This window comes from Cyprinus carpio, chromosome B4 (assembly GCF_018340385.1).
Source record: "Cyprinus carpio isolate SPL01 chromosome B4, ASM1834038v1, whole genome shotgun sequence".
In the NCBI taxonomy this organism is placed as follows: domain Eukaryota; kingdom Metazoa; phylum Chordata; class Actinopteri; order Cypriniformes; family Cyprinidae; genus Cyprinus; species Cyprinus carpio.
The window spans coordinates 27,061,985-27,074,622 of record NC_056600.1 but is presented as its reverse complement, the minus strand read 5'-3'; the positions used below and the strand labels follow the sequence as shown (position 1 = coordinate 27,074,622).

The window sequence follows — 12,638 nt, the reverse complement described above, 5'->3', positions numbered from 1 at the left end:
ATATTGTAATCCTCTGACATTTTTCTTTACAAATCCTCATTTTGTGCTTCTAATTTGTGACCGGCATTTTGTTTTGCTCTCTCCTTTCACACATCCGTACTTGTCACCGATCACCAGTGCATGCGTGATGCATACGTCCGGAACGGCTTGCACGTATGACAGTCAGCGAAAGTAAGATAAAAATGTTTGTAACATTAAATATGGATTTTTTTCTTACAAAAATGTCTAGTATGTCTAGTAAGACATTAATTAGCTGGTTCAGGTATGTCTAATCTAAATTCAAACAAAAAATACAATTTTGTGACTTTTATGTGTTGTAACAGATCACAGTATTGCCTCAGTTCAAGCGGCATGTGAACTGATTGTCTTTTCATATTTACTTTAAGCACAAAATAAACATGAATTTTATTTATTCCAGAAATACGTCAATAAACACAATTTTCAAGTTTAAGTCCACTGAAGTTAATCTACTCTCCTGTCTGATTTGTTTGGGTGACACGGATTGTCCAACAGAAGCTTGAGATCTGAAAAGCTAATAAAAGCCATGTAACTAATACGATTTTCAACAAAGTGCTTAACTTGGAGTGAACATCAAACAGCCGGAAGGTAATGTAATTGAGCTGATTTCATTTTGCTGCAAATCATTCCTAAAAAAGCTAACCCATGAACAGTGTTTTTCAAAAGAATATAAGTGAAATAAGAAAGCATTGCTTCTCATTGTGGAATCATTTCCGTGCTATTGTATTGCATTAGCATTGCTTCTACTGTGCACTACACTGTGTCATGATTTCTCTCCCACAGAGAAAGGTACAGAGAATAAGAAATCTTTTTATAGCATTTCAATTCAATTCATTTTAATAGCATCATATAAGAGGACAGATGGTGGAATTTAAAAAGAGCTCAGGTCTTCAGGAAGTGACAGTCTCAGAGACAATGGATGTCTGGAAAGCAGTAACTGTATCAGATCCAGTGGCAGTTGAGAGGCAGCAGCAGTCTGATATACAGGGGCAGTCTCAGAGACAGCGGCAGTTTCAGATGCAATGACTGTCTCTGAGTCAGCGGCAGTTTCCGATGCAATGACTGTCTCTGAGTCAGCGGCAGTTTCCGATGCAATGACTGTCTCTGAGTCAGCGGCAGTTTCCGATGCAATGACTGTCTCTGAGTCAGCGGCAGTTTCCGATGCAATGACTGTCTCAGAGACAGCAGCAGTTTCTGTTGCAATGACTGTCTCGGAGACAGTTTCAGATGCAATGACTGCCTTGGAGACAGCGGCAGTTTCAGATGCAATGACTGTATCTGAGTCAGTGGCAGTTTCCGATGCAATGAGTGTCTCAGAGACAGCGGCAGTTTCCGATGCAATGACTGTCTCGGCGACATCGGCAGTTTCTGTTGCAATGACTGTATCTGAGTCAGTGGTAGTTTCTGATGCAATGAGCATCTTGGAGACAGCGGCAGTTTCCGCTGCAATGACTGTCTCTGAGACAATGGCAGTCTGAGAGGCAGTGGAGGTTGAGCAGCAGTGTAGTTTCCAAGGCAGTGTCAGACTGAGTTTCAGTGTCAGTCTGAATTGCAGTGTCAGTCTGAGAGGCAGTGCTGGTCTACAAGGCAGTGTCAGGTTCAGAGGCAATGTCATTTTTAGAGGCAGTGTTAATCTGATAGGCAGTACTGGTCTGAAAGCCTGTGTCAGTCTCAGAGACAGTGACAGTTTGAGAGGCAGTGTTATTCTGAGACGCAGTGCCTTTTGGAGAGGCAGCATCAGTTTCAGGGACATTGTGAGTCTGAGATGCAGTGTCATATCAGAAGTAGTGCCAGTCTGAGAGACAGTGGCAGTCTGAGAGGCATCGGCAGTCTCAGAGGCATCAGCGGTCTCAGAGGCATGATTGGTCTCAGAAGCATCGGCAGTCTCAGAGGCATCGACAGTCTCAGAGGCATCATCGGTCTGAAAGGCATCGGCAGTCTCAGAGGCATCGGCAGTCTGAGAGGCATCAGCAGTCTGAGAGGCATCAGTGGTCTCAGAGGCATCATCGGTCTCAGAGGCATCAGTAGTCTGAGAGGCATCATCGGTCTGAGAGGCATCAGAAGTCTGAGAGTCATCGGCAGTCTCAGAGGCATCGGCGGTCTCAGAGGCATCGGCAGTCTCAGAGGCATCGGCGGTCTGAGAGGCATCGGCGGTCTCAGAGGCATCGGCGGTCTCAGAGTCATCGGCGGTCTCAGAGTCATCGGCGGTCTCAGAGGCATCGGCGGTCTCAGAGTCATCGGCAGTCTGAGAGGCATCGGCGGTCTCAGAGGCATCGGCGGTCTCAGAGGCATCGGTGGTCTCAGAGGCATCGGTGGTCTGAGAGTCATCAGCGGTCTGAGAGGCATCGGTGGTCTCAGAGGCATCGGTGGTCTGAGAGTCATCGGCGGTCTGAGAGGCATCAGCAGTCTCAGAGGCATCGGCAGTCTGAGAGGCATCGGTGGTCTCAGAGGCATCGGTGGTCTGAGAGGCATCAGCAGTCTGAGAGGCATCGGTGGTCTCAGAGGCATCGGCGGTCTGAGAGTCATCGGCGGTCTGAGAGGCATCGGTGGTCTCAGAGGCATCGGCTGTCTGAGAGGCATCAGCAGTCTCAGAGGCATCGGCAGTCTGAGAGGCATCGGCGGTCTGAGAGGCATCAGCAGTCTGAGAGGCATCGGTGGTCTCAGAGGCATCGGTGGTCTGAGAGTCATCAGCGGTCTGAGAGGCATCGGTGGTCTCAGAGGCATCGGCTGTCTGAGAGGCATCAGCAGTCTCAGAGGCATCGGCAGTCTGAGAGGCATCGGCGGTCTGAGAGTCATCAGCGGTCTGAGAGGCATCGGTGGTCTCAGAGGCATCGGCGGTCTGAGAGTCATCAGCAGTCTCAGAGGCATCGGCAGTCTCAGAGGCATTGGCGGTCTGAGAGGCATCAGCAGTCTCAGAGGCATTGGTGGTCTCAGAGGCATCGGCGGTCTGAGAGTCATCGGCAGTCTGAGAGGCATCGGTGGTCTCAGAGGCATCGGTGGTCTGAGAGTCATCAGCAGTCTGAGAGGCATCGGTGGTCTCAGAGGCATCGGCTGTCTGAGAGGCATCAGCAGTCTCAGAGGCATCGGCAGTCTGAGAGGCATCGGCGGTCTGAGAGGCATCAGCAGTCTGAGAGGCATCGGTGGTCTCAGAGGCATCGGCGGTCTCAGAGTCATCAGCAGTCTCAGAGGCATCGGCAGTCTCAGAGTCATCGGCGGTCTCAGAGGCATCAGCAGTCTCAGAGGCATCGGCAGTCTGAGAGGCATCGGCGGTCTCAGAGGCATCGGCAGTCTGAGAGGCATCGGCAGTCTCAGAGGCATCGGCGGTCTGAGAGTCATCGGCGGTCTGAGAGGCATCGGCAGTCTGAGAGGCATTGGCGGTCTGAGAGGCATCGGCGGTCTCAGAGTCATCGGCGGTCTCAGAGGCATCAGCAGTCTCAGAGGCATCGGCAGTCTGAGAGGCATCGGCAGTCTGAGAGGCATCGGCGGTCTCAGAGGCATCAGCAGTCTCAGAGGCATCATCGGTCTGAGAGGCATCGGCAGTCTCAAAGGCATCGGCAGTCTGAGAGGCATCGGCAGTCTGAGAGGCATCGGCAGTCTGAGAGGCATCGTTGGTCTCAGAGGCATCAGCAGTCTCAGAGTCATCGGCGGTCTCAGAGGCATCGGCGGTCTCAGAGGCATTGGTGGTCTCAGAGGCATCGGCGGTCTGAGAGTCATCGGCAGTCTGAGAGGCATCGGCGGTCTGAGAGTCATCAGCAGTCTGAGAGGCATCGGTGGTCTCAGAGGCATCGGCGGTCTGAGAGTCATCGGCAGTCTGAGAGGCATTGGCGGTCTGAGAGGCATCGGCGGTCTCAGAGGCATCAGCAGTCTCAGAGGCATCGGCGGTCTCAGAGGCATCGGCGGTCTGAGAGGCATCGGCAGTCTCAGAGGCATCGGCGGTCTGAGAGGCATCGGCGGTCTCAGAGGCATCGGCAGTCTGAGAGGCATCAGCAGTCTCAGAGGCATCGGCAGTCTGAGAGGCATCGGTGGTCTCAGAGGCATCGGCGGTCTGAGAGTCATCGGCGGTCTGAGAGGAATCGGCAGTCTGAGAGGCATTGGCGGTCTCAGAGGCATCGGCAGTCTCAGAGTCATCGGCGGTCTCAGAGGCATCAGCAGTCTCAGAGGCATCGGCAGTCTGAGAGGCATCGGTGGTCTCAGAGGCATCAGCAGTCTCAGAGGCATCGGCAGTCTCAAAGGCATCGGCAGTCTGAGAGGCATCGGCAGTCTGAGAGTCATCGGCGGTCTGAGAGGCATCGTTGGTCTCAGAGGCATCGGCGGTCTGAGGGGCATCAGCAGTCTGAGAGTCATCGGCGGTCTCAGAGGCATCAGTAGTCTCAGAGGCAGTGTCAATCTGAGAGTCATTGTTGGTCTGAGAAGCAATGTCAGTCTCAGATACTGTGGCAAAAAAAACATCATACAATAAATATATATACTATTAAATTAAATACTATTATACTATTAAATCTACTTCATTTTTATCTGTATAATGGTTACTGGGATTGAAAATGTTATTTTTTAATATTTTGATTGCACATTTTTTGATTGCATATTTTTTTAATATAACTGATACTTCTTTCTAATATTTACTAACCATTTATTTTTATAAAACTTAATTTAACAAGTGTAATAAAGTTTTTAATGTATGTTCCTCAAGTTATTGTCCACTCTGTTATGATGACTATTGTGCATTCAAATGAAAGCTGGAAAATATTAAATCCAGGTTCCAATCTGATATGGTCAACCTCAATATGTCCACTCCAGTATGGGTAATTATGAAGAAGAAAAAAAACAAAAAGTATAATTGCTTCAGTTTAGACCACGTTGAATAAAATAGTGTCAATTCATAAATGTAAATGTAAAATCAGAAGTCAGAGTGGACAGTGAGAGAGAATGCATGGTGGTAGTGAAAGTAATTTACATTAAAGTTGAAGAAGTAGTGATAATTCTCTCCACCCTGTTATGATTTTGTCCACATTGCTTTTTAAAGATGATTTTATGCTGTCACAATAAATTAATTCTGTGACAATGAATACTTAGTGGAGTCAGTAACATATTACTTTAAAAAGTAAACAAATATGTATTTTATACATTTGTATCTGAAAACACAATTTATATATAATAACCAGATAAGATTTTAAATGGTCAAAGGGGCCAGTGTCGGTTTTGTAAGATAATGTACACAATGCCCAAACTTTAACATCTTAAATCTTATTAAATGTTTTTTTATTTGGCTTTAACAGGGTGGACATTTTTGGTATTCCAACACAGATTTCATAAATTTTGTTTCAAAAATTGTTGCATTTATTTGCCTGAGTTTGACCAAAATCAGTTTTAAAATGTTTTGCTTCCTATTAAGATTACACAAAAAGTTATTTTCAAAAGGGTTTGATTTTCTACATTTTATGATGTCCAGAAAGCCCTGAACACCAGCAACGGCCTTACCTTGATTGTTCTTCTCCAAGTTCATTGTATTAGGTGACTCTTTCTTCACCCTGGTGGAGTACCACCACAACAGCAGCAGACTAGTGGTGATCAGCATGATTTGATATTTGCTGAGACCCGGATGGAGTCTTCTATACAGGTCTTGTAGACAGAGTCTTGTAGACAATCTTGCAGGTTGTGAATATCAGACTAATGAGTCAAATAAATAGTGTTTGCTATCAAGCAAGGCTGAATGTTGCTGACAAGCAGAGCAAATCCTGCAGTCATTCAACTGAACAGACTGAGTTTCACAGACAGAGAATTATATAGACTCTGAACATTCTAATGTTCTAATTATGATGTCATGCTTGACTGCTTCCACACACAAGGTACAAAAGCTGTCACTGGAACGGAACTTTTTCAAAAGATGCACCTTTGTACCTCAAGGGACCTTATTGTTAGTACATACTAGCACCTGTTAGTGCCTAAAGTGTATATTTTAGTACTGAAAGTGTACATGCAGTATTAATGCCTAATACTAAAATTAAAAAACTACTTCCCAAGTGAAAGCTTTTGTAGCTTTTTTTCTGCAGGAAAAAAAACCCTGAAAGATAACAAGTGGTGCTTCTAGTTAATCTAGTCTTCAATAGTCAGTTTGTTCTCCTTTATAATCCGCCCTCTCTTATTGTCAGCACCTTCTGCTTTTAAAACACTATTCAAACCAACATACCCGCTCATAACTATTAATTTAAGGATCATTAAACTATAAGTACGGTACACTCCATCTGTCACGCAACTCTTGATAGACACCTGTTATTCTCGCATTATAGAGCTAAGAACATAAGAGATTATCTTGTAAGATCAGTAATAAGAAAAGAGATCATATTGGAAATGAAGTAGGTTTTTTTTCTGTCATAAATTTGCCGCTTGTAAATATATACGGAGAAAACAGGTGTCTTGGTGACAGGTGACGGATGGAGGGTACGTATTAGACAGTTTACCACTTGTGCATCAACTGATGTCATTTATTTGTTGACCTGTGTGTGTAATAAACAGTATGTAGGAAGAACTAGTAGATTGATCAGAATGTGTATTATCGAGCATATGAGCTCCATTAGGAGAAAGGAAATTAAATCTCATGTAGCTCGTCATTTCAATGAAGCGTCACATTCCATATCGGACTTGGATTTTACGGTAATAAAACATATACCACAGCTTCGAAGGGGTGGTGACATAGAACGCAGACGTTATAGGAAGAGCTATAAACGTCTCGAAAACATTTAGCACTTTTCACTTTTTTATGCCCTCTGAATAAAGCATTAAATAAAAGATTCACAATTTCTTTTCACATTTCAGTTATTGCACATTATTACAAATAAAGAGAATTATACACTAACAATCTCTATATTAGATTTCATTACCTTTTTCAATGAAAAAAACAACAACAAAACAAAACAACAAAAGCTTTGCGCTGTAGTGTCACAATCACCAGCTGGAGTGCCCTTGATAGCCACCAGAGGGCACTCATCCCATACCTTTTCCACACAATCCTGGACTGCATTTCCCATAAGCCATTGCCCAGACTCATGATTGTTTTTACCTGTTGCTTGTTACCTCTGCTTATATAAGTTGTTTTCTGTCACGCAGGTAAAATTCTTGCTAGTGTTAGAGCTGCGTTTCTGAGCATTATGTCTTTTGAGTTTCTCTATGTTATGTTTCTCATCTGTTTCTTGGGGGCTGTTTCAGAAAAAGTTTACCAAAGCCAGGTTTATTTCAGTTGATTTGATTTCATAAAGTTCAAGCTTGGTCACTCTGGCAATCTATGGTGGGAAACTAACCTGGTCTGAAGCAGGCTAACTGACTAAATTGAAACTGATTAGAGGGAAAACACATCAGTTTATTTAATTAGGGCTGTATTATAGTCAGCTTAAATTTGATTTGATTTATAGTTACTGCTGTCATAAAAACACTAATATGTAGATTTAAAATTCTACTCAACATTTAATGTCCAACAACAAATATTTTAGCAAAATGTATGTTTTTTTTATTTATTATTATTCTTATGGCGGAGTGATTATTTTTTTTGTGTTTTTTTATAATTTTTAGATGTGGAGTATATATGTGTGACATGTTCGTTATACACTGGGGAAAACTAAACCTCTCAAATGCATTAAACAGCATAAATATATTCACTGTTTGCCATGGTGGATCGATTTAATCCATTAAATTATATTTTAGGGCTGCTTGAGAAGAGTGTGCACATTAAATGAAATTTTCTTGACTTATCGAACCTGGATTAAATTAGTGAGACTGCGTGAAATTAAACTGTTTATGAACTGCTTTAGTCAGGTTTTGAACTTAAATGCCCACTTTTTTTAAGCATCTTTTATGAAACAGCCCGCATGTTCTACAACAGATTTTTATTGTATGTAAACAAGGTTTTTTTGTTTTTTTGTCAATGTCATTTATATGTATTGGCACGAAAATAAATGAAACGAAGTAATAATTTTTATCTGCAATCGGTCTATTTTAACGCTGCCTCAGTCCTTAGACTGTCAGTTAACGTTCATTTGTGCTTAATATATAAATTCCAATACTGAAAAACAATGCTAATGCATTATAATGAAATACAAAGGAAACCGTGCTGAGGTTTGCTTCGTTTTAACGGATACTGAAGCTGTCACAAGGTTTTTAGGCAAACGAAGATTCAAATGTCATGGATCACATGATTTTGGCAAAACAAATCAAACTCCGAAACAGTGCTTTAATGTAAAATAATAATAAATCTGTAGATGCCTGACAGAAATGCACTCAAACTACAAACAGCGGGACCCAACTGGACAAAAGCAGCTGAAACATTCTTCACACTATCTTATTTTGTGTGTGTTGCTTCTGCAGTAGAAGGAAAAGTCTGGAATCAGAGCGGTAATATTTCCTTTAGAGTGGATAGCGCCTTTCTGAAGATTACACTCCACTTTTTTAAATGTGCTCCGCGCCACTCAGTCAGCCCAGAATGCCCTACTCTGACCCTCCCACAGACAGCAATGATATTACCATGATCAACGTCAAGAAACATAGTACGGAGATCGGTAAAATTACCATGTGACATCAGGGTTTCAACTGTAATTTTACAAATCTATGAGAATACTTTTTGTACAAAAAGAAAACTGAAATAACTTTTATTGAACAATACGTCTCACGTGGACACGTTTTCTACGCTTTGATTTGCCCAAAAACCATGTATCCATGTGGTGCAGCTGACACAGAACAGCATATGTTTTTTTACATTTAATGATTTAGCAGACGCTTTTATCCAAAGCAGCTTAAAAATGAGAACAATAGAAGCAATCAGACCAAGGAGAGAGCAACAGTATACAAGTGCCATGACAAGTCTCAGTTAGTCTAGCACAGTACACGTAGCTAAATGGAGATCGCTGACACAATAAATTGAAAAATTTACAGCTTAAAAAAAACAACTGTTAAATTTCCGCCCCTAAAAATGCAAGCCCTGAAAATACAATTTATTAAAATGCAAGCACTGTTAATTCAATGCATTATTTATTTGTCAGTCTCAGCTCAATTCAACAAGTATCGAAGACATTTATTTTTCTTCCATACACATGGAGAAAAACGGGGAAAAAATACCCGCCCCAGGAAATCAACAGGACAATATGCTGCACTTTTAATGGTAAATAAAGCAAACACGGACATGCACAAAACCAAAGTTATGTTCACACGTGCTTATACAAGCAGACAGACTTGGAAGGGTTTGTGGACCGACAATCCATAGTCTGCAATCTTCAGCCCCCAGCAGCAGGTTTTTAAGTTTGATGTCTCAGTGTATAACTTTCATTTGACTGGCAGTAGCACTGAGCATCTGCAAGCTGCTGTATATATCAGGCACTTCACTGTTATATTTAATGTCTCTGTGGATGATTTCCTTTTGAGTGGCAGTATCACTGAGAATATGTAAGCTGCTTTATATACCTCAGTGGGCCCCAATGCTTGGCACCAGAAGTGAGAGACGGGACCTCCCACTTATTCTACACCCCTCATGTCTCTTCACAGTGCCAGACTAGAGTCAAGTTCAACAGGCTCTTCTTCAGGGTGTCCATGGGTCCTTAAAGTCTTAAATTACGTTTTCCTAATATAAGGCCTTAAAAAGTCTTTAATTCTGATTCGATGGGTCTTAAATATTTTTAGTCACATTACCTACAAAATATCTTAAGTCTGACATCTCTTTCTGAGAGACTTCAGAACAAATGAGCGTAACACACTGAGATAAGAATTCAGAATGTTTAGTTTATTTATAACATGATATGGTTAAGTAACACCATGACAAGTGAGCTATTTTGCTCTCACGACGCAAAAAACATTCAAAACGCCTACAGAGTGCACGCATAGTGCACATTTACAGTGGGCTCTTTTCACGGCATGATACAGTCTATTAAAATACATTCAGAATGATCACAAATTCAAGACATGAGGGCAGCAAATGTGTATATTATTTCAAATATCAGTTTTGTTTAATATATCAAATTATTTATGCATTTTGTAACTGCAGGTTAAATGCATTCATGTTCTGCATTAAACAGTGTGTAAATACTTCTAAATGCCACTTCAGGTGCAGCTTATGTCTGGATTGTAAAGATGAATTTTGTTGATACTGATTTCAGTTGCTTGGTAACAGCCCAAATGTCTTATTATTCTAATTCACTGATTAAATGTAAGAATTTGACTCAAAAGATAATGCACTCTTACAAAAACAATGGCTTTATAAAGGCAAAATGCCAATAAAAGGTAAAAATCTATTTAAACTTATTGGAAAAGATGAATTTCTATCTGACCACCACAGAATATGAAGAATATTAAACACTTTAGGATTCAGCGGTCTACGAAAGTCCTTAAGATACCAGCACAACACAATCAGTTGAATGAATGACTCACTCATTAAGTGACTAACCACCACTTACTGCTCGTTTAGTTGAGAAGTATGTTGGAAAGTATGCATTTTTCTCCTCAACATTTCCTATTTGTATATTCATAAGTGCATTTAAAACATTAATCTCATAACATTATTTATTGCAGTTGTAATTATTATTTACAGTGTAAATTGTTTAATCTGACTGGTAGCGACCCTATAGTGTATATTGAATTTATTGATAAATTGTAGTAATTTGACATGAAAGATGATGCATACATCTAAAAAGGTTAAAAATAGGCCTTTGTAAAGGTATGTGAAAATATGCAGACTTAAGTATGTAAAAGCTGATAGAACACTGAAAATATTGCTTCAGAATAAATTGTTTACTCCACCAAAAATCTCCAGTGATGCAGTTATTTTATTGTCTGCTGACATTAAAAGTTCACTGTATATCACAGTAATATCATTTATTACAGCAATGATATTTTGTTTTCTTTTTAATTTAAACACATTAAATATAACGTGTATTTCCATTACAGGTTTAGATCTTAAATTTCATAGAAGGTGGTATTAAAAAGGTCTTAAAGTCTTAAATTTAACTTGTTCATGTCTGTAGAAACCCTGTTCTTTCCCTGCTGATTCTGCCAAGCACTGAAATCTTGCGGAGACATTTAGGACACTGCTTCATGATTTTTATTTTAGCACTTTCTAGATATCAAATGCAGGAGCATGATTTTCTCAATGATTTTTTTTTTTTTTTTTTACATTCTTGAGTATGATTAGTTGCTGTCAGCTAAATCAATGTGAGCGTCTCACAGTTGAAATGTTTGTCAGGTCTGCAAGGTGTCAGTACTTAACTTTACAGTCAGTGTTGATGAGGTTCACTGTTTTAGCTGAAATATCACCATCTCAGCTTACCAAAAAAAAAAAAAATGTGTAGGGTCCTCGTAACGCAAAAATGTCCTCCAGATGTTCAAGCGGATGTCAGGCAAATGCTGTCTGTGTGTGCCTCTGGTTGTTGGCTGTGGAGTTTTTCTGAAGGCAATTTTTCCCATAGACTTCTAAAACGATGAAATTAACACATTCAGTTGTGTGTTATGTTCTGATATGTCTGAAATATTGCCTTAAAATGTTGTATGTAAAACCCCTAGCAATATTTCTGCGTTAAAACTGAAAAGCATGCACCCAAGATATTTTTTTAACCTAATCTTTTTTTGTATTTGTTCATTCCATCATTCTTAGCTTGAATAATTCACTCAAATGTTGAAGTGAGTAAAGTTACCATTGTACGTGTGTCAGTGCAGACGTTACTGCTCAATCTCTACACAAGCTCATAATTAGGAGTGTATACACACAAACTCATAATTAGGAGTGTATATCAGATGCTTCATCACGATACAATATTGATTCTCGTACCCAGCAATACAATATTTGCCGATACCTCAAAATATCTTCAATTTTATTCAGGAGTATATTGATATCGTTTACCTATTTTACACAAACGGTTACATTTTTAACAAATTCAACTCAAAAGGCAACAAAAATATATAACCTGATCATTTCTGAAAATTGCACATCCTGTACATCAGTTGGGGCATTCATAAGAAAAAAAAAAACTTTTAATGAGGAAAAATTATGAATTGAAAATGAATTGAATTAATAAAATAAAACATTACATATGTAATAAACAATATTTATAATAAATAAGACTTCCAAATGTTGATCAATTAGGTGTAACTTTAAAAGTTCAAAAGAACAGTTAGTAATATAAATTCAAAACAGGATAAAAACAACCACAGTGATTGGTTTATAAAACCAACTTGTTGGACTTTGTGTACACACATAACAATCTCTCTGATCTCTTAGAGTGAGAAGAATTGCTGCACACCAGCTGTGTGACAAACCTTACATGTCCTTACTCCAAACATAAAAACCAGCTGCAGTTCGCCTCACCCTCCGGATGGACCACAGTAGAGGAGAACCATCCAACACACAAGGGGCTGGTGTTTCTCACACAGCAGATGCGCAGTGATCCTTCTCCCTGCAAGAGTTAAATGAGTTTAAGGGCACACATACATAGTTTGTTTCTTTCTGTTAGATGTAAGAGTAAGAGATGAATAGAGTGCACTGATCAAATACCTTGTTTGAGAAAGTTCAATAGTCCGTTGCACATAGAGAGAGAAGTGAGTGTGGCTACAGTTTGATATATATATTTATTTATTTATTTAATTTTTTTATT

The 12,638-nt window shown here is 40.5% G+C and overlaps 1 protein-coding gene across 1 annotated transcript; it reads right to left on the bottom strand.

Moving 5' to 3' along the window:
- Positions 1-719: 719 nt before the first annotated feature.
- LOC122137150 (platelet binding protein GspB-like) lies at positions 720-5,788 on the bottom strand. The gene is made up of 2 exons (XM_042722819.1): positions 5,497-5,788; positions 720-4,449 (listed from the first exon to the last, which is right to left on the bottom strand). The coding sequence occupies exons 1-2, from the start codon at positions 5,591-5,593 to the stop codon at positions 890-892; spliced, it is 3,657 nt and encodes a 1,218-aa protein (XP_042578753.1). The 5' UTR covers positions 5,594-5,788; the 3' UTR covers positions 720-889.
- Positions 5,789-12,638: the final 6,850 nt, after the last annotated feature.